We start from the raw sequence: 20,086 nt of genomic DNA on the forward strand, positions 1-20,086 counted from the left end.
CCTATCATGGCATTTCCATAGCCATTCCGAGATATATTGCCATGCAACTTTCCACCGTACCATTTACTATGACACGCTCCATCATTGTCATATTGCTTTGCATGATCATGTAGTTGACATTGTATTTGTGGCAAAGCCATCGTTCATAATTCTTTCATACATGTCACTCTTGATTCATTGCATATCCCAGTACATCACCGTAGGCATTCACATAGAGTCATATTTTGTTCTAAGTATCGAGTTGTAATTCTTGAGTTGTAAGAAAATAAAAGTGTGAAGATCATCATTATTAGAGCATTGTCCCAAGTGAGGAAAGGATGATGGAGACTATGGTTCCCCCACAAGTCGGGATGAGACTCCGGACGAAAAAAAGAGGCCATAAAAAAGAAAAGGCCCAAATAAAAAAATGAGAGAAAAAGATAGAAGGGACAATGCTACTATCCTTTTACCACACTTGTGCTTCAAAGTAGCACCATGATCTTCATAATAGAGAGTCTCCTATGTTATCACTTTCATATACTAGTGGGAATTTTTCATTATAGAACTTGGCTTGCATATTCCAATGATGGGCTTCCTCAAAATTCCCTAGGTCTTCGTGAGCAAGCGAGTTGGATGCACACCCACTTAGTTTCTTTTTGAGCTTTCATATACTTATAGTTCTAGTGCATCCGTTGCATGGCAATCCCTACTCACTCACATTGATATCTATTGATGAGCATCTCCATAGCCCGTTGATATGCCTAGTTGATGTGAGATTATCTTCTCCCTTTTCGTCTCCTCCACAACCACCATTCTATTCCACCTAAAGTGCTATGTCCATGGCTCACGCTCATGTATTGCGTGAAGATTGAAAAGTTTGAGAATGTTAAAAGTATGAAACAATTGCTTGGCTTGTCATCGGGGTTGTGCATGATTTAAATACTTTGTGTGGTGAAGATAGAGCATAGCCAGACTATATGATTTTGTAGGGATAACTTTCTTTGGCCATGTTATTTTGAAGAGACATAATTGCTTAGTTAGTATGCTTGAAGTATTATTGTTTCTATGTCAATATTAAACTTTTGTCTTGAATCTTTCGGATCTGAATATTCATACCACAATTAAGAAGAATTATATTGAAATTATGCCAAGTAGCATTCCACATCAAAAATTCAGTTTTTATCATTTACCTACTCGAGGACGAGCAGGAATTAAGCTTGGGGATGCTTGATACTTCTCCAACATATCTATAATTTTTGATTGATCCATGCTATATTATATTCTGTTTTGGACATTATTGGGCTTTATTGTTCACTTTTATATTATTTTTGGGACTAACCTATTAACCGGAGGCCCAGCCTAGAATTGTTGTTTTTTTGTGCCTATTTTAGGGTTTCGAAGAAAAGGAATATCAAACGGAGTCCAAACGGAATGAAACCTTCGGGAACGTGATTTTTGGAACGAACAAGATCCAGGAGACTTGGACCCTACGTCAAGCAACCAACAGGGAGGCCACGAGGTAGGGGGCGCGCCCTCCATCCTCGTGGGCCCCCTGTTGCTCCATCGACGTACTCCTTCCTCCTATGTATACCTACGTACCCCCAAACGATCAGATACGGAGCCAAAACCCTAATTCCACCGCCGTAACTTTCTGTATCCACAAGATCCCATCTTGGGGCCTGTTCCGGAGCTCCGCCAGAGGGGGCATCGATCACGGAGGGCTTCTACATCAACACCATAGCCTCTCCGATGAAGTGTGAATAGTTTACCTCAGACCTTCGGGTCCATAGTTATTAGCTAGATGGCTTCTTCTCACTTTCTGGATCTCAATACAAAGTTCTCCCCCTCTCTTGTGAAGATCTATTCGATGTAATCTTCTTTTGCGGTGTGTTTGTTGAGACCGATGAATTGTGGGTTTATGATCAAGTTTATCTATGAACAATATTTGAATCTTCTCTGAATTCTTTTATGTATGATTGGTTATCTTTGCAAGTCTCTTCGAATTATCAGTTTGGTTTGGCCTACTAGATTGATCTTTCTTGCAATGGGAGAAGTGCTTAGCTTTGGGTTCAATCTTGCGGTGTCCTTTCCCAATGACAGTAGGGGCAGCAAGGCACGCATTGTATTGTTGCCATCGAGGATAACAAGATGGGGTTTTCATCATATTGCATGAGTTTATCCCTCTACATCATGTCATCTTGCTTAAAGCGTTACTCTGTTCTCTTGAACTTAATACTCTAGATGCATGCTGGATAGCGGTCGATGTGTGGAGTAATAGTAGTAGATGCAGGCAGGAGTTGGTCTACTTGTCTCGGACGTGATGCCTATATACATGATCATACCTAGATATTCTCATAACTATGCTCAATTCTGTCAATTGTTCAACAATAATTTGTTCACGCACCGTAAAATACTTATGCTCTTGAGAGAAGCCACTAGTGAAAACTATGGCCCCCGGGTCTATCTTCATCATATTAATCTTTCAACACTTAGTTATTTTCATTGCCTTTTATTTTACTTTTCATCTTTATCATAAAAATACCAAAAATATTATCTTATCATATCTATCAGATCTCACTCTCGTAAGTGACCGTGTAGGGATTGACAACCCCTTATCGCGTTGGTTGCGAGGATTTATTTGTTTTGTGTAGGTGCGAGGGACTCACGCGTAGCCTCCTACTGGATTCATACCTTGGTTCTCAAAAACTGAGGGAAATACTTATGCTACTTTGCTGCACCACCCTTTCCTCTTCAAGAGAAAACCAATGCAAGTGCTCAAGAGGTAGCAAAGGCGGCGATCGAACCTTTACAAACAAGGTTGGGGCTATCTCCACAACTCAATTGGAGGCTCCCAACGATACCACGGAGCTTCACCATAATGGAATGTGGCTCTGAGGTGACCTCAACCGTCTAGGGTGCTCAAACACCCAAGAGTATCAAGATCCGCAAGGGATTAGTGGGGGAATCAAATTTCTCTTGGTGGAAGTGTAGATCCGGCCCTTCTCAACCAATCCCTAAAGAATCAACAAGTTTGATTGGCTAGGGAGAGAGATCGGGCGAAAATGTGCTTTGGAGCAACAATGGAGCTTGGGGGAAAAGGGGTAGGTCAACTTGGAGAAGAAGACCTCCTTTTATAGTGGGGGAACCAATCCAACCGTTACCCCCCTCTTCAGCCCGCACAGAGCGGTACTACTGCTCAGTAGAGCGGTACTACCGCTGGTAGCAGCGGTACTACCGCGACCCCCAGCGATACTACCGCATAGACTGAGAGTAGAAGAAGCAGAGGGAGAACGGGAGAGAGAGAGAGGGGGGTATCGGCGGCACTAGTAGTGGTGGTAGCCGCGGTACTACCGCTCATGGGCGATACTACTGCTACTATTGCCGCTACTACTGCTGCACAACCCGACATGAGAAAATGCATCCTCGAATCGAGGCGGTAGCGTTGCCGAACCAGGACGGTACTGCCGCCTATGCCCCGAAGTGGTACTGCCGCTTGAGGACCATAGGCGGTACTACCGCTCTGGCAGTGGTACTACCGTTCCTCCTCACAGTCTCCGCAACAGTTAAAACAACAAGCTCCAAGGGGAGGAAAGGAGCTGGGAGTGCAACAAAGACGTGTACGTGTTGATTTCACCCTAGCCTTTCTAATGCGGACCCCCTCTTGATAGTACGGTGACTCCTACGACTCAAGTCCACCAAACCGAAACGCAGGAGATACACCGTCTTCACATAAAGCTCTGAGGGGAACCGAATCATCTTGTGCCTAGACATGAGATATCTGAAATGCTCAATGCACATGATTAGTCCGCAAAATCATTGTCATCAATCACCAAAACCACTTAGGGAGAAATATGCCCTTACACTTGACAACTTACTAGTGGTTGGGACGCACCCCTAGTGCGCCATCCGAGAGGAAGTTGGGGCGGTGCCAGGTGGGATGCGCCCCTTCCACTTTCTTAGATGTACTACGTGATGTTACTTCGTTATACTTAGAAGTATAACAATATGAAGTACTGGTACATGCAAGTTCGTGTCCAAAACTAGAGGTTGAATTGTTACCACATGCTTTTTCAGCTGCAAACAAGCAGACAAATTGCATGAATATGATAGATCATGTGCCCAAACACATGCTCAAGGTAGTTATTGTTTTTGTTCTACACAACTACGCATCCATCTTACTTTGTTTTTGTTGCATGTTCCATCTGATTCACGGAACAGGTAGTCATCCTTCATGTTAATCCCACCATTTTTAATCACAAACTTATAAGCATAGTTCATGAGCCTACCTGACACAACCAACATTGTAGTATTTGTCACAATCGATTAGTTCCTGTTCAGAAAGGCTGAGAAGAGAGCCCGTCGTGATCTTGTTTATTCCTTCCATGGCACATGTAGCTGAGAAGCTCCAACAAGCACCTAAATCTGAATGACAATCCAGAGTCAATCCAGACCACATTAACCAGAAGCACAGTTGTGGGTTTGTAATAAGGAATGAGGTAAACCGAAAATACTTCAAGTATCTTGTATGAAGGTGCTTGAGTAAAAGGAAACAATAGAAGTACAAAGGAGTGACTTTGCGGAAACAGAGACTTGCATCTTCACTTCTTCAGTGTCACTCTTGTGATCCTAATCCTATATACTTAAAAAGTTCACCCCCACAAACCTATTTATCTAAACATGAAGGCTATTCGCATCAGCGGCTCAGCACATCAGCGTTTTTTACAGGCTTACATGAGGGGCCCACCAGAGTACAGAACGTCCACACCAGCTTTCTGTTACCAGCAGTAGGACCCACCTTAGGCGACCACGGACCCCTCTTTCCCTCATTCAACTGAAGCCATCGCTCCTCATGTCTCATTCCACTTCCACCGGAAACAAATCATCCATTCGATTCCCCTTCCAGCATCTGAACTGTCGAGTCAATCTAATATACACCACCTCCCCTTCCAGATAACCAACACTCCCCGACAATGACCCGATGAGTTGCAGCGATGCTGCCTAGCGACCCCGGATGAGCCAGGAACGCAATTTGCTGTGACCCCGGCGAGCCGCCATGATCCCGGCGGCGTCGCCATGACCCCGCTACCCCGTGTCCCCATCGGCGCCGCCACATGTGACCTCGCCGAGCCACCCCGCGAACCCCTGCAAGCCATGCCGCTTCGGCGACCCCGACTGCTAATTGTGCGCCTGTTCTTCCACCTACATTCCAGCTGCTATTCATGGGGTGGACACTCCCGTGGGTGTAAGGTGACTGACAGAGGTCTCCCTCTACCAAATCTGCCGATAACTCAATGCACGAGGAAATTTTCTCTCACTTCAATCAAGCTATATAGCCCTTGTGAAGGATTACTGATGAGTGATGACGAGGAAGGAGGTGTAATCGGCTGCTCACTGTTCCTCTGGCATCCATCCGTTTGAGGGACATCAAAATTTGTTTATTGTACCCTATTGTATCAGGTTTCGTCCGGATCCCCCTCATCCCAATACTCTTATTGTCTAGCACCTTTACCGCCACAATATATATATTAGTTAATTAAGCTGCCGATTATTTTTGTCAGCCAATGTTACTTTCCAAATATTGATGTTCCGGGTATATCTAATTGACATTTTTGCTCTGCATTTAGACGTTGTCTTTTTGGATTCTGATGAAAGTTTTGTTTTGGCACATTCAGGAAAAAGTGCATGGTTTAAACCATGTTTATTTTGATTACAGTTTATCCAATATTACAGGTTTGAACCATGATGAGATATTCCAAGTTATCCAGAAGATACGGCAGTACAATAGGGGATCGACACATGGCTCACATGGTATCAGACTTTGCATTTCTTTAGGACATGTTCATCTTTATCTCTCTTGGAATCAGAAAAACAGAAAAAGAAATATTGGCATTCAACCGTCTGGGGCCATCAATTTATCCGATGTAAGATTGTTTATTCTAAGTGGCTGTCCACCATTTTTTTACATTATTGATTCTCAAGTCACCGGGCAGGTAATCCCAGGTTATTATGATATTTTTCATTGATATTAGGTTTTAGTTCACATGAATAAGATTATTCACTTTGAAGTTATTTGGGCGAAGTATGCGAACAACACATTCTTTTTTCAAGATCGCACAATCTGCATTCAAAAACTATTGCATCAAGTCTAATTTCTATATCTGACATAAGATATTGCAGTGGCATATACCTTTAATAAAAATTACACTCAAGCAACTAATAACTTCTAACTGGTCCCTATTGCCATCTCTCATATGTAAAAGTACACATATTTCTCCCATCACAATTTTTGCAATTGAATAACAATGTGTCAACTACTTTGTTAAAGATTTTCGTAAAAAGATGTTATTTTTCTTCAACTGTGGTTTCTCAACTAGACATATTTATGGTTTCCTCATCGTGTTTGCGCACGACTTTGCTCCATAACTAAGTTCATATTTTTTAGTCATTTCATATCCGTTGTTGTTTCGGTGAGTTGACAAATGGAAGGTCTTCTCAACTCTATAGTCATTCATAGTAAATAGAAGGGGCCCTGAATGGAATGATGAATTTGAAATAGAATAGGGAATTTGTTTGTACGCTCAATAGAAAAGTTAATTGCATGGATAAGTTCAGAAGATTTCGCAATGTACCCGCTGTTTTTATGCTTTCTTCTCCTTGCCTCCTTTCTCATTCGTAATATATTGTCTTTTTAAGCAGTATGGCATGCTAATGTACCATGACATAGTTCATTTTTTTTTGCTACGGGCCATTAAGAAAACTCACAGCAAGTTCCTGCAGCAATGCGCTGGGTATTTTCTAGTTTGTAAAACATAAGTGTTGACACAATCTTTAGGGCATCTCTAAGGCGGATCTGTAAACCTTCTGCAACCATCCGGACCGCGCTGTCCGAACCGCGAAAGTCATCCAACGTCGAGCTGTATCGGTACGTGGGGCGGTCCGAATACGATTTTTTCTGGAAGTTGGAGACAAAAGTGTGGGAGGTTTGCGGGAGTCCGGACACTTGAAACGTAGGACTCCAACACCCCCGGCCCACCTAATCTCTCATCCCGGTCTCATTTTCTTCCACTCCACCCCTTCTCCCCATTGCTTTGCATCCGCACCCTCCACATCCGCCGCCTCTGCTGTTCGTCTCTGACGGCCATAAAGGCATTGCCGGACGTCCACAACCAGCACCCGCGCCTGCTCGCCGTTCCGACGGAGTTTTCAGCCCTGGAGCCGTTTGTACCCAGATACACTCCGCCCCGTATCGACGACCTCCATGGCAGACACCACGCCCGACAGGTGTTCGGTCAAATGTCATTGAGCTTATTTTCAAATGCTATGTCATTTTTTAGAGTACGAATAATGGCGAGCTACTCAACCATGGAGGATGAGTTTTTGTGCGATGCGTAGCTGGCCGTACCCGTGGATTTCATACGCAGGACCAGAGGGCCGCCCTTCTGGGAGCAAGTGCATGAAAAGTTTCACGCAGGAAAACACATTGCGCCCTACGACGTGTACATCATGCGACCACACAACATGAGGTCGTTGTCGTATCACTGGCACGCTATCTAGGTCAGCGCCATCAAGTACTACAACTTGGTTGCACACGGGCATGAAGGAGATGGTAAGTTTTACTTCCTTTTGCTAAACTTGTTGATTGATTCATTCACTTAGCCCTCCTTTGGTTTGTAGGAATCTTGTAAGAATTTCATATAATATGATTTTCAAAGGAAAATTTCCTATGGAGTCCTTTGGTTTGTAGGAATTGATTTCTATTCCTATGTAGGATAGGGTCTAATCCTTCACATTTCAAAGGAAAAAACATTAGTCTAGACTCAATGGAAAAATTCCTATACTATGCATCAAATGACATCTTTTTCTTTATAGAAATTGAGATGCATACCATCTCATTTCCTATGAAGTTCTTATTCCTACAGTATTCCTATCCTATGAACCAAAGGAGGCCTCAATGTTGGTCTACACATTATATGTAGACCGCACGCGCCGCCGTATTGTACCATAGGTCAGCAGGACGGCCATTTACGTGCACACACTGCTAGATGAAGTTGAAGGGAAAGTATGTGTGGGAGGACATGATCCGTTCCTGGAAAACTTGTTGGACATTCGGGATCTAGTCGAATTTGAGACCTTGTTGTACTACGCTTAATTTGCATGCTATGTGTGGATGATTTGTGCTATTTTCTATCTGAACTTTAATGAATATCGACCGGTTTGAATGAATTTCGTCCGATTAGTTAAAATGACGTTTGAAATATATGCAATTAGCGTTGGATGGCGCCCGCATCCGTGTCCGTGGACTGATCCCCTTTTCCGCGGACGGATGCGATAGGTTTTTTGCGGGTTGCCGTTGAAGATGCCCTTATGTGCATCCCTAATCCGTACATTTCTAGTATAGCCATCGGCAACCTAAGATAATCTCAAACCTAGAACTCTAGATTGCTGCGAGCATAACAATTTTTTTCTAAGATTCTCCTTTAAAGCTTAATACATAACTGATCTAAATAATAAAGCAACACATATCTATTTCCATGGCCAAACCGCAAAAGTTAACAAAAAAATTTAGAAGAATTCCTTGGGACGCCTTAAAAAGCAATATCATCTACGAATCACACAAATGATTAGAAAAATTCTCTTGTGTAGGACATCGCCACACATCCCTAATTAAGATATTGAACCTAATAAAAATGAAAACGGGGTCGCTCCCGCCGGCGCGTGTCCGAAATCCTCTGCGCCTCCACGATTCAAAGGCTATCGGAGGTGGAGCGAATCGGCGGCGGCGCCGATAGAAGGAAGGAGACTTTTCTTAAGGAGAAAAAAAGACACCCATGGAAAAGACAGTTAGAATAATCTCGATAGCCTTGATCAAACTGTTGGTCTGGGGCCGTGGGTCACTGGCTTGTTCGAGACTTTGTGAAAATCTAGTAGTTTGGCAACTCGGCGTACAAAATTCATCACCTTCGTAACGACGGATGGATTATGTACGAGTCAAATTGTGCAACATCTCTTTTAAAAAAGAAAAGGATTATCTCTGACCTTTGTATCAAGTGATGCACATAGTCAATTCATCACTAGTAAATTGTGCAACATTTTGTCTATTTTTAAACACAATATAGATGCAAACACATACATACTCACATATATTTATCCCTATAAAAGCAATTACACACTTTTTACCCTATGAGCATGTTTAAGAGATTGAACCGGCATATTATCTTGAGATTGGCGAAGCCACCATAAACGCCACGAAAACTTCTCCTCACACTGAATGAGTATCGCCGGAAGCCTAAAATAAATTCAAAAAAATACGTGGTTCACCACAGAGAACGTAACCATAGCTCATTCGCTGCAATATGCCGACCTGAAAATGTCGCCAGACTTGGGAGTTTGGACGTTGGAGGGTTGTATGTCATGGGACTCGGGAGGCAATCAGCTAAACTCCATTTTGTTCGCTTGCCTATCCTGTCGCCTGCACGACGCAGCACAGCGGCAACAGAATTGCCCATCATCCTCGCAGTGTAGAACGAACGTGCAACACCTTCGGGTACATGCATCCAAATCTCGACCCAAAGCCCAATCGCATTTTGCCTTGGCACGCCCTGATCCTACACCACTTGCTCATGTAACGGTACTGACATAAGAGAAAACCCTTGCAAAACTTATCTTCACAGGCCCCATGACCAGGGTATACTCTGCATCCTCAGAGCATGCTCCGTGAGTGGAAAACTTTGCCGACCAACAAGAGCATGCCTGGAAAATTACATCCAACATAATCACCACGAATACTACACGGGAAGCGCAGGAAAACTGTAATTATCATACAACTTCTACAATCTAATTGTCAATGCTTGATTCCTGGTCTACATTTAGGCAACAAATGAGGGTGTACAGCATCATGTACAGGTGGTACATCAAAAAGAAAGGAGACCAGGGACTTGGCTCTATAACCTCTGTTTTCTTTTCTTCTTCCGCTGAGCAACTGTCAGTGCCACGCAGAGGCAGATATCAACTTCCTGGTGTTCCAGCCCAAGAGCATTGTCCCATCCTTCTCCTCCAGCGTGTACTTGTCCGAGTAGCACGCGAGGAGCTTCTTTATCACCGAGTTCACATATGAGCTCAGCGGGTAAGGCTTGAAGCCCGCCATGCTCAGCCTTGATTTCCACTTGCCAAGCAGCTCATGCCTCTCCACTCTGTCCTTCCCCTCGCAGGCGATGATGTTCACGATGTCCTTGGCCAGGCAGTGTTGCTCCACACTTATCCTCTCCTTGCTGTCTCGAGGCAAGTTGGCGTCGATGGACTCGAACATGGCAGAGTAGTAATCCATGGTCTCCAAAAACCTCATCAAGAAAGGCGTCGTGTTGGTGTGCGACTCCTGTTCCACCAACGTGGTCACCTTCGGGGACAGCCCTTTCACCATGCGGAGCAACCCGTCCCGTGGGTTGTTGACGTCCACGCTCTCGTCCGGGGTATGGTGCAGCTGGAGGGTGAAGTTGACAGCAACTGCTTCACCTGGTCTGATCTTAAGCATTTCCTCTGTGACTTGGGTAGCATAGACAGATAGAGGTGTAAATTCCAAAGGTATATTGAACTCTTTAGACATGCTTGTTAGCATGTTTCCAACTATCTCCAGGCCTTCACCTCGGGCATACTCTGATACCGGGTCATCTATTCCAGTGATCCGCACATGAGGTGGACCCCCAGGCCTTGCAGCTAGGGCTTGTATCAGTGTGATCCATTGAGTCCCTTGAGCAATCTGAAAATCAATTATGTGGATGTTGTCCTCGCTTCTCAATGCCTCTGCAATCGCCCCATTAGCTGCCATGTATCCAAACTTGAAGTAAGGACAGATATTGTATAAAATCTTCATGTAGGAGAGAAGCTCCTTGCTCTCCGGCTCCCGGCATTTCAGAGCACGGTAGATGTTTGTACCAGAGTTCCCATGCCTAGCAACCAAACCCTCGAGTAGGTAAGCACCTAAACGCTGGATCGGTTCCCCGTTAATTGAAACAGTCCCACGAGCCTCCTGAACAAGCTTTAGGAACTCCTCTGTCCTGTCCTCACTTAATGCCTCAGCACACTTGGTTAATAGACCCTTCACAATGTGCTGCCGATCGTCCCTTAACTCCCTTTGTCGTTTCTCTGGGCGGAACTCATAGCTTGCCGTGGGGTATCCACCAGATGCAAAGTGTGGACGAACAACTCCAGGCAACGGCTGTCGTGACTCATGGCTCCATGTCCTCGACCGCTGCCGCATGAGCTGAGCAGGCTTGGTGTCCTCAAACTCATGCTTTGTGCTCGTTGTTGCATCATCCGCATCAGGTGCCATCAGAACGTTCTCAATGTCACGCAAAGTCTGTTGCATATTATGTCTTGATGTTGCATACAATGGATCAGGTCTCACTTGGATGTTCTCACGGATGCTACCTGCCTTTATGTATGAGCTGTCTGCTTCAAGCGGGGAGATTGGTTGGGCTGAAATGGTTTCAGTAGAGCTCTGGTTATCTGGAGTGTTGCTAAGAGCAGACAAATTGTCACACTCAAGCTGGGTAGAAAGAGGGGTGTATGGAGAGTTGCTGAACTCTAACTTCAGTGGACTAGTTTGCCAGGAAGAGTTCGCTAAATTGTTCTCTGTGGGAATTTCGCAGAAGACGTTAGCACCAGTCAATCTGTACTTGAATAGCTGGTGCAAATCCATAATAAATGAGTGTCGATTAGTTGTTCATGACCTGTACATAGCAAAAGAGAGGAAATTTATGAACTGTTTATTCCATGGTAGGTGACAGAACAAATAATCAGACCAGAACATTTTGCTTTATCAGTGCAATTCTAAGCATATAATTTAGAGGAAAGGAGGAATAGGCAACAGGCGACAAAGCATAAACATTGCAAAACCCAACACTACAGAGCAAATGCAATTCTATATCACAAGAACGTCCATGCTGGACAGATTCAAGAGCATAGACAGTATCTGGTGATATGTAGGATAACATGAACCAATTAAACTAATAAAACACTCCCAGCTCACATGTGTGCATTCATATTGGTTGATTAGAACAATAAACTTAACGTGACATTCCAATTCATTATGATTATAGAGTATTAACAGTGACAGTACTCTACCTTTCCCTTGGAAAAAATAACGGTTATAGTAAATTTTGTATCAAGATAGTAATTTGAGTGGTATTTTCTGAAACAGAATAAATTTTCTAGTCCAACATAAGATGAAAGTTTTAAGTTGTAAGTAGCAAAAATGATACTAAAATAAGCGAGAGCCCATTAATGCAAGAATAAAATCCCTACTAACAGTGATCAATGACATCTGAGAGTCTCACGGACCAAACACTAAATACACAAGAGCAAGTTTTCTTTAATTTGTCTGCTTGCCTTTCCTCTATGCATATTATACAGATTTAACAAGTAGCTCTCCAAAATTCCGCATAAATCCAACCCATTGTCTGTCAAATGTCCCCATCATCTACCTACAAATCTTAAAGGATCTATCCTTCTCCTCAAACTTAAAGGACAACCACAGGTGTCAAATTCTAGCAAGGCAAGCATGAAAGGATCATCAATCATGACGAGTCTGCCAGTGGAACTAGAGGACTACAGTGGCACAAATAATGAAGAAAGGAACGCGCTCAAGTATCAATCTGGACAGGAACGTGCTCAAGCATCAACCTGTCCAGAAGATCCAGCACAACTAAGAGGCTTGGAAAACAAACAACAGGACAAACTGACATATCTTGCACCTCCCCTCAGCGCGCCCATTGACCACCCTTCACAACTAAGACATGCAACCTCGAGCATTCTCTAGTTTGTTTATAAGAGAACTGTCGCACTGTTTGGTCACAGATCCTTCAGTGAATGCACGACTAAGACCAATGTTCAGCGGACCCTAAGATTCTCTAGTTGGTTGAAGACGATTGACCAGCCTTGTTGGTTTGACTATTTGTCCGTAGCTCTTGCTATGAATTCCGAAGAAGGAACCTCCCCCACTCGCAACAAGAAGTTTGACCACTCAGACCGTGTGGAACCAGCAGCACCTTTCATCACTCACACAAGAAGCCAATTTGTGTACCGTCTGCAGTGAGCGAAGGTCTGAAACTACTGGGATCCTGGACGTTGGTTGAACATGCTAAAATCATAGTATTAAGTTAGTGACGCGCTCAAAAAACCAACCTCGATTTGTTCATCTATGGGGGCACTCTGCCTAGTAAGGGAGTTCTTTTTCCACGAATTGTCTTCAGGAAAGGCAAGTCCAGTTGACTCATCAAGCGAAACATAAGATTTTTTTTCCCGAGTTGTATATGTCCCAATCAAGGAAGCAGATGGATCCTGTGGTTCCTCCCAAGGAAAATTAGTTTAGACTACTTGGAGCTACCGCATCAATCTACTGTATGTCTGCCTCCATGTTTCGAAGAACCAGAGGCAGCGATGGTTCCATTTCTAACATGAGGATCACTAATTTGGCCACGAAATTAACTCACTCTGGGATAATAAATTCAGGGCACAAGTGCAGCCAAGTAACACAAGTACATCTGGCACGGATGAGTGTCCATCAGACGAACCATAAGTAGGCCATGCCCAGCTAGACCTAGGAGCCAGCCAGTATAAAATTAGCAACAAAATGCAACAGTACCCTCCAGAGCGGAAGCTGAGAAGGATCAACTCCTTCGTCCCCAAAATGGAGGTCATCCGTGGAAGCCAAAAGCGAAATGCTCTCAGGTGAGACCTTCAGCAGGTCGAATTGGCTCGAACCAACACAAATCCCCAACTGATTCGTCAGCTAGACACCACCCGCCCCAACCAAAACCCGCCTAAGAGCCCATCTCATCGCCGAACGAGAGCCAGGCACCCGCCTGAACCCGCCCAGGATCCACCTTCACCCTCCCAAACTATGGAATCAACCCCAAAATAACCAAGCAAAAAAACACCCCAAAAAAGCACAGCAATTCAGCGACTTCCTGCAAAAATCAGTAGCACAACAGGCACGGAACCCGACGAAGTACGAGGAGGGGAGCTCTCACCTCCTCCGATCTGCACGGCCGGCCCGGCGCCCCGATCCAGCTCCAGCAATCTCCCTACCTCTCTCTCGCTTTTCTTCTCTCTCTCTCTCTCTCTCTCTTCTGGTTCTCGTGTCCTAGTCCCTTCTCTCTTTGCGCCCCCTCCCTCTTTTCGTGTGCGCGATAATTAATATCTGCTTCCTCACACAAGAGAGAAGGAGAAATAAATAAATCCCAAAGTGCCACGGCATTATATACCCTACCCGCGGCTCCGAGCAGACGGCGACCGTGCCTGACGCCGTCACGGCCACGTCTTCCCGGTCAGCGCTCCCGCGTCGTGATGCCGTGGCCCCCGCGCCCATCACGCCGTTAAGGACGGAGGCATAGGCTCCGTCGGATGAGGATCGGGCGGCCGCGCGGCTCGACGCGCGGTCACGTGCGGCGCGCGGCGAGCAGCCACGACACGCGTGACGCTGGCAGCACGGACACGCGGTCGCGCGTTTGACCTGACGCGCATGGAGGTTTGAACGGCCCGCGGTCGTTCGATCGCGATCCGAGGGCTGCCCACCGTGTGGCCCGGGGGCTTCGGCGGTTCGCGGATGGATGCTTGCTTGGCCCGCCCGTCCGTCCGATGAGACGGGGCTGGCTGCGAGAGATAAGATGGTGACGCGTGTCCCGTGCGTTGGCGCGGGGACCACCGCGAGGAAGACGACGGAGGAGGGTGACGAGGGATGCGCTCGCTTTTGCCTCGGTGGTTTCCATTTCGATGGGAGAATGTGATGCCTCTTTTTCCTCCGGTGCAAGAAATGCCATTGGCCTGTTGCCCACTTTTCACTTTCTTTTCTCAATATTTTTTCATCACTTTACAAACTTCAACGCAAATAAAATTAGTAAAAAATAATTCTGATGGAATCGTGTTCGGTTTGTACTGGATTTTATGCACTGTGCCCTCCAAAATGGCTACGGAGATGTGACATGTAGTTCAAACGCACCCAAAAAAATAACTAATTATCTGAAAGAAAAAGAACTAGCAAACCAAGAACCACATGTTGTAAGTAGAACAGATTGCCAACAAAAGTGAGCCCCAGGTCTGAACAAAGCAAGAACGTAGGCTGGCTTCTAGAAGGACGCTGGGCACGATGCAAATTTGCTCCGACTACCCGCGTTCGTTCTTAAACTTTAAGGAAGGAAGGAAGGAACAGCTGTGAATGGGCCGCACCCCATGAACTCCCCTGGGGCCCGTCGTCGTCCTCTTGGAACCTAGTGGGCTTATTCTAGTGGATGACCAGGCCACTGACGTACCCCCTGATGCGGATTCGATGTACAAACGATGGGTGCTCCGTGCTCTGGAAACCTTCTACGATCTCCTTTGTAAGAGTAAATTATTTTTGGCAGCGGCATGAGCTAAGCTGCCACCAAAAACACGAATCAACTTTTCTTTTGCAGATAATGCTGAGAGAGAGAGAGAGAGAGAGAGAGAGAGAGAAGTGCACTTTGGCTTTGTGAAGTGGTGTCACACCAAGGCTAAACTAACTGTGCAGTGATTATAATACAAGCCACTAGCACCAGAATATGTCTGTAAACAAACTAGGACCAGAATATGGTTATTGCAAATATAACGCTTTCTCTTTACGGAGAAGAAGAGATTAATCACGAAAGTACCTTTCTACACCCAGGAGCAAATGCTCCTGATGTGAACAATAAATAGAAAAAGAATAAAAATTAAAAAAATCTGAATTTGTTTGTGTCATACTTTCATAAATGTTTGTTGTGCATGCAAAATTTCATCACGAAATCATATTGGTGAAAGCCACGCAAAAAAAAAATCAGAGCTCCAAAATGCCTTTGTAAGTAACATTTTCAGAGCATCAATTTTGTTTTTTACTACGCCTTTCATCAATGTGATTTTGCGATAAAATTTTGCATGCACAACAAACATTTGTGAAAGTATGCCAGAAAAATTCAGAACTTTTATTTTATTTTATTGTTCACACCGGGAGCATTTGCTCTTGGGTGTAGAAACTCCACGTCCTGGTTCTATCTCAGAGGATGTTTTCTAGAACCTAGGGAGAAGAGACCTTGTCGTTGATTAGCTCCGAGGTCGCCACAAATCCTACTAGTGTTCAAAATCTAAACAGAAAATGTCTGCAATTTTAGTCTTTTACTAGGTAATTTCGGTGGACACCAAAATATTTATAACCTCAAATTTTGATTCAAATTCAAACAAATTTCAAACCAAGTTTAAATTAGGTCAAATTTCATTAACAATATGTGAATATTGATGTGTCATAAGCTAAAAAAACATGTTTTTTTCTAGAAAGACTTGGCATTTCAGTGGGCCCAACAAATTTGTGATGCCGAATTTTATGCCATGTCGAACAATAAATACAACTAGAGGATCAATGGCTAGATATCCTAACTTTGCTTTTGGGAGCTAGCTAGGTTGGTATCTTTAGGCCTTTTTTGCAGGAAGAACGTTTAATCTATTCATCAAACATCATGGCAGTACAAAAGGACACAAGAAATAATAATAACAAAGTAATATGTTACGTTGTTCAGCCAGTTTTGTGGCATTTTATATTTTAAAAATCATCGTCTACCGAACTTAAATATTAAGATTAGCTTCAAATGAAATGATATGGCCCCTACTTCTAAAACTTTTTTGAGCAATGATATTTTTATCTTAAAAGTTAAGAATACTTAGCGGTCAATAAGGTAGGGATCATCACGGTGTTCGTCCCTCAAAAAAACTGTTTAGGATGTTCAGTTTCGCAAAAAAAAAACTTAGGGCGTTCAAATACCGATCTATGCGACAACCCCAAAAGAAGTGCACTGAATAAAGCATCTATAACTCAAAATCGCTGAAATGATGGAACTATGATATTCCCAGTCTGAAAAATGTTCAGATTAAGACCCTGTTCAGAGTTCCACCAGCTCCGCAAAATCCCGGGAGTTGCGGAGCCGGGAAACAGGCGCTTCGCGACTTTCAACAGTAGCTCCGAGAATGAAGTTATGGAGTGAAGGTTCTTCGAACAGGGCTTAACTATTCTATAATTTGAAACGGGAAAGGATCCATCGATCATGCATGTACAACTATATATTAGTACTAAACAGCATATGTGGCATCATGATCCGGCTGCACTCATGCAACCGGAGAAATGGAGTCCGGCGTGCGTGGTGCTGCTGCGGCCATCCATGATTGCGTGTTTTGCATGGTCCGTGCAAGTAAAACCTATCGATTAGTCTTTTTGATTGGCTTATTACTTTTTGTCAAGAGAAAAATATAGCTAATTACGGGTGACCGACGCGCCCGCGGCAAAGATGGGATCAGGCATAGGCGCATAGCACAAGCATACAAGACCAACGGTGACAAGCTCTATCACCATCCTCACATAATTAGGGCAGCTTCAGCGTTGACCCGCAAATCGGACACCGCATTCGTCGGCGGACATAGAGGGTCAATCTATGAACAAAGACAAAAAATTGGCTATCCAACATTACCTGCAGACATTTTAAATCGGCTTTAACCAAACCAGACGAAATTCATCAAACACGGCGAATTTTATTGAAGTTTGGAAATAGTTTACATAAAAAGATTGATATTTCAACCGTTTAACTAAATACTAAAAGAAAAAAAATTAAACCCTATACGGACAACCACCTCGTACATGTGGCCGCCTTGCCCTGCCGCACCGCTGTTGTTGTGTGTGTCATATCGTCCCTCTAGCGGCCGAAAGGCGCTCGAGGGCCGTGGCATCCTTATCCGGCGGTTTGCACATTACAATTGCTGTTATTGTTGTGTAGTTCTCAACACTTAAATTTTTTCTATGCTGCTTTGCCTTAAATAGATATAATTTGAACTATATCTTTATCTTGATTTGACAACATAAAATAGAATGATATAAACAGTACAATGACTATAATACATAGATTTATGTTTGTTTCATGCTGTTATTATGTACTACTCCCTCTGTTCCTAAATATAAGCACTTTTAGAGATTCCAATACGAAGAATGTATATAGACATATTTTAGGACGTAGATTCATTCATTTTGCTCCATATGTAGTTTGTATTGAAATATTTAAAAAGACTTATATTTAGGAAAGGGGGGTACTTTGTAATAAAATACATGTTAGTATAATCCTGTCCACCTTACTAGTGAACTAATTTACCAAATTGAGTTTCATATATTACATGCTAAAATTGTTATATGTCTGCTTATTCCTATTTTAGAATGCTGACAGAATATTGAAGAAGAGTACCCAATTATGCAATGATAAAGGAAGTAATGCATATAAGGTTCAAGATAGTGAGACAACCTGTTGGTCTTCAAAAAAGCTGATAAAAACTAACTTAAAGACAGTGACACAACCTTAAAGTCATGTTTTGATGTAGTGTTCGAGTTACTAACCACTACTGCTGACACAAGCTCTTCGAACTCGTTGCTTAAATCAGTTCGGCTTTTTGAGTCTCAACTATAAGAAGAAAGACATCAATCAGTTGTGCTGCGACAAGAAGCCGAAGGACCAAGGAATTCCCTTCAGAATTCACATGCATACTTTCTGATGCAACATCAAGCATTGGAGGATTTTAGCGCCTAACAAGTAAAGCTCATAAGACAACTAAACTTCTTGCCAGCATGGTGGGTATCCAGGATAACATTTCTTGAACTCTTTTGAAGTGGTTTCGGTTTTGGACTTGTTTTGCTACCATGTTTATTTGCACTGGTGGGCAACTTAGACGCCCAGTGTATGTAATATGTTGCTTTGTTGTTCCCTATATTTGCACTCATGACGAACTTTGATGCCCAATGGATGTAACCTGTGTAGTCATTGTAATAGCCTGACGTTAGTTGTTTCCTTATTTATTTCCTTATACTCTTGTTTATTTATTTGTTTATAGTCACTGCAGTTCTTTTTCCTCAGTTTGCTAGTGGCGCCAATAACCATGGGCCACATACGTGTCGGGAAACGTAATAGAAAACAAAAAATAGGCCTACAAACACCCAGGAACAATATGAAGGTGCAATAGGGGATTGAATCATGATCATTAACAACTCCGAGTATGTAGTGGAAGCAGACGAGTTGGTGTAGATCGTACTTGGAGTTCCTCGTACCACTGATGAACGATCCCGCGAACCAAAGACCGAAAGCACGACCTCTCTACAATTTGCAAGCATATGGTCTTCACGATTCGGCAGTGCTTCGTCATCCAGAACTAATCGCCGCAGAAGAATTAGAAGAGAAGATTAGAGCCACTCGGGGATTACAATTATGAGGATTAGAGGAACTAGAACTAGCTCTAATTATCTTAATTAGAACTAGTAGTATTAGGCTAGAGTAGACACATAAAACTTGTATGTCAAATAGAACCAATACCTCAAGTATATATAGGTTGGGAGAGGAGGAGGGGGGCGCCACACAAGGGGAGCAATCCCCTCCCTTGCGCCGACCCTAGAGGGAGAAGGAATCCTCCCCCAAGTCTAATCGGCCTCCCTCTTTAGGGAAAAGGGGGCGCCTCCCCTATTGGGCCTTGGTGGCCCAATTCTTCCTCCACCCCTTGGCCTTTTGAAGCCTGTTGATATTAAATTAATTATAGAAGTCCTATAACAATTACTAGAGCATATTGTATATAATTCAACATCACCAGAATCATTTTCCACCGATATATTAATTATCGGTGATACATGGTATTATCCGATAAACTCTGAAACCTTTCTGCTGACTCCGAAACGCTTCTAGGTCCTCTTGGAACTATTTCGAATATTAATGAAACAATTCCAAAAATAAATCCTCGACACTCTTGTCCCACTAGCACTCAGCAGATCGTGATTACCTTAAACTTGTGACCATGTAGGTTTGGTAAATCATAGACATAAATGGAACTCCTTTCGTTCAATGACTGATAGCGGAACCGTGGATGTCCATATCGATCCCTTTGATTACACGAGTGACATTCGAGTGAACCTTTGGTTATCATGTGATATTCCCTTTGCTTTGTGATACTTTACAAAACCCGAGACGAGATATATCGGTATCATCTTGAGTCATTCACATGCTTAGTATACCGGTCTCCTCGTTGTCGGTTTTCTTCTTCTTTCTCG

The 20,086-nt window shown here is 43.6% G+C and overlaps 1 protein-coding gene and 1 long non-coding RNA gene across 2 annotated transcripts; one reads left to right on the top strand and one right to left on the bottom strand.

The window, feature by feature from the left end:
- The first annotated feature begins 5,335 nt into the window (after positions 1-5,335).
- On the top strand, positions 5,336-5,848 carry LOC123185163 (uncharacterized). Its single transcript, XR_006493210.1, has 2 exons — positions 5,336-5,436; positions 5,710-5,848. It is a non-coding gene; the product is annotated as an uncharacterized lncRNA (long non-coding RNA).
- A 3,790-nt stretch (positions 5,849-9,638) lies between these two features.
- On the bottom strand, positions 9,639-14,213 carry LOC123188366 (chitin-inducible gibberellin-responsive protein 1). The gene is made up of 2 exons (XM_044600450.1): positions 14,007-14,213; positions 9,639-11,705 (listed from the first exon to the last, which is right to left on the bottom strand). The coding sequence occupies exon 2, from the start codon at positions 11,672-11,674 to the stop codon at positions 9,962-9,964; it is 1,713 nt and encodes a 570-aa protein (XP_044456385.1). The 5' UTR covers positions 11,675-11,705; positions 14,007-14,213; the 3' UTR covers positions 9,639-9,961.
- Between the last annotated feature and the right edge of the window lie 5,873 nt (positions 14,214-20,086).

The sequence above is a fragment of the Triticum aestivum genome, chromosome 2A, assembly GCF_018294505.1.
Source record: "Triticum aestivum cultivar Chinese Spring chromosome 2A, IWGSC CS RefSeq v2.1, whole genome shotgun sequence".
In the NCBI taxonomy this organism is placed as follows: domain Eukaryota; kingdom Viridiplantae; phylum Streptophyta; class Magnoliopsida; order Poales; family Poaceae; genus Triticum; species Triticum aestivum.

What these genes read in the sequence shown, in the direction of transcription:
- LOC123188366 (XM_044600450.1), bottom strand. Translation starts at nt 11,674, where the DNA reads ATGGATTTGCACCAGCTATTCAAGTACAGATTGACTGGTGCTAACGTC.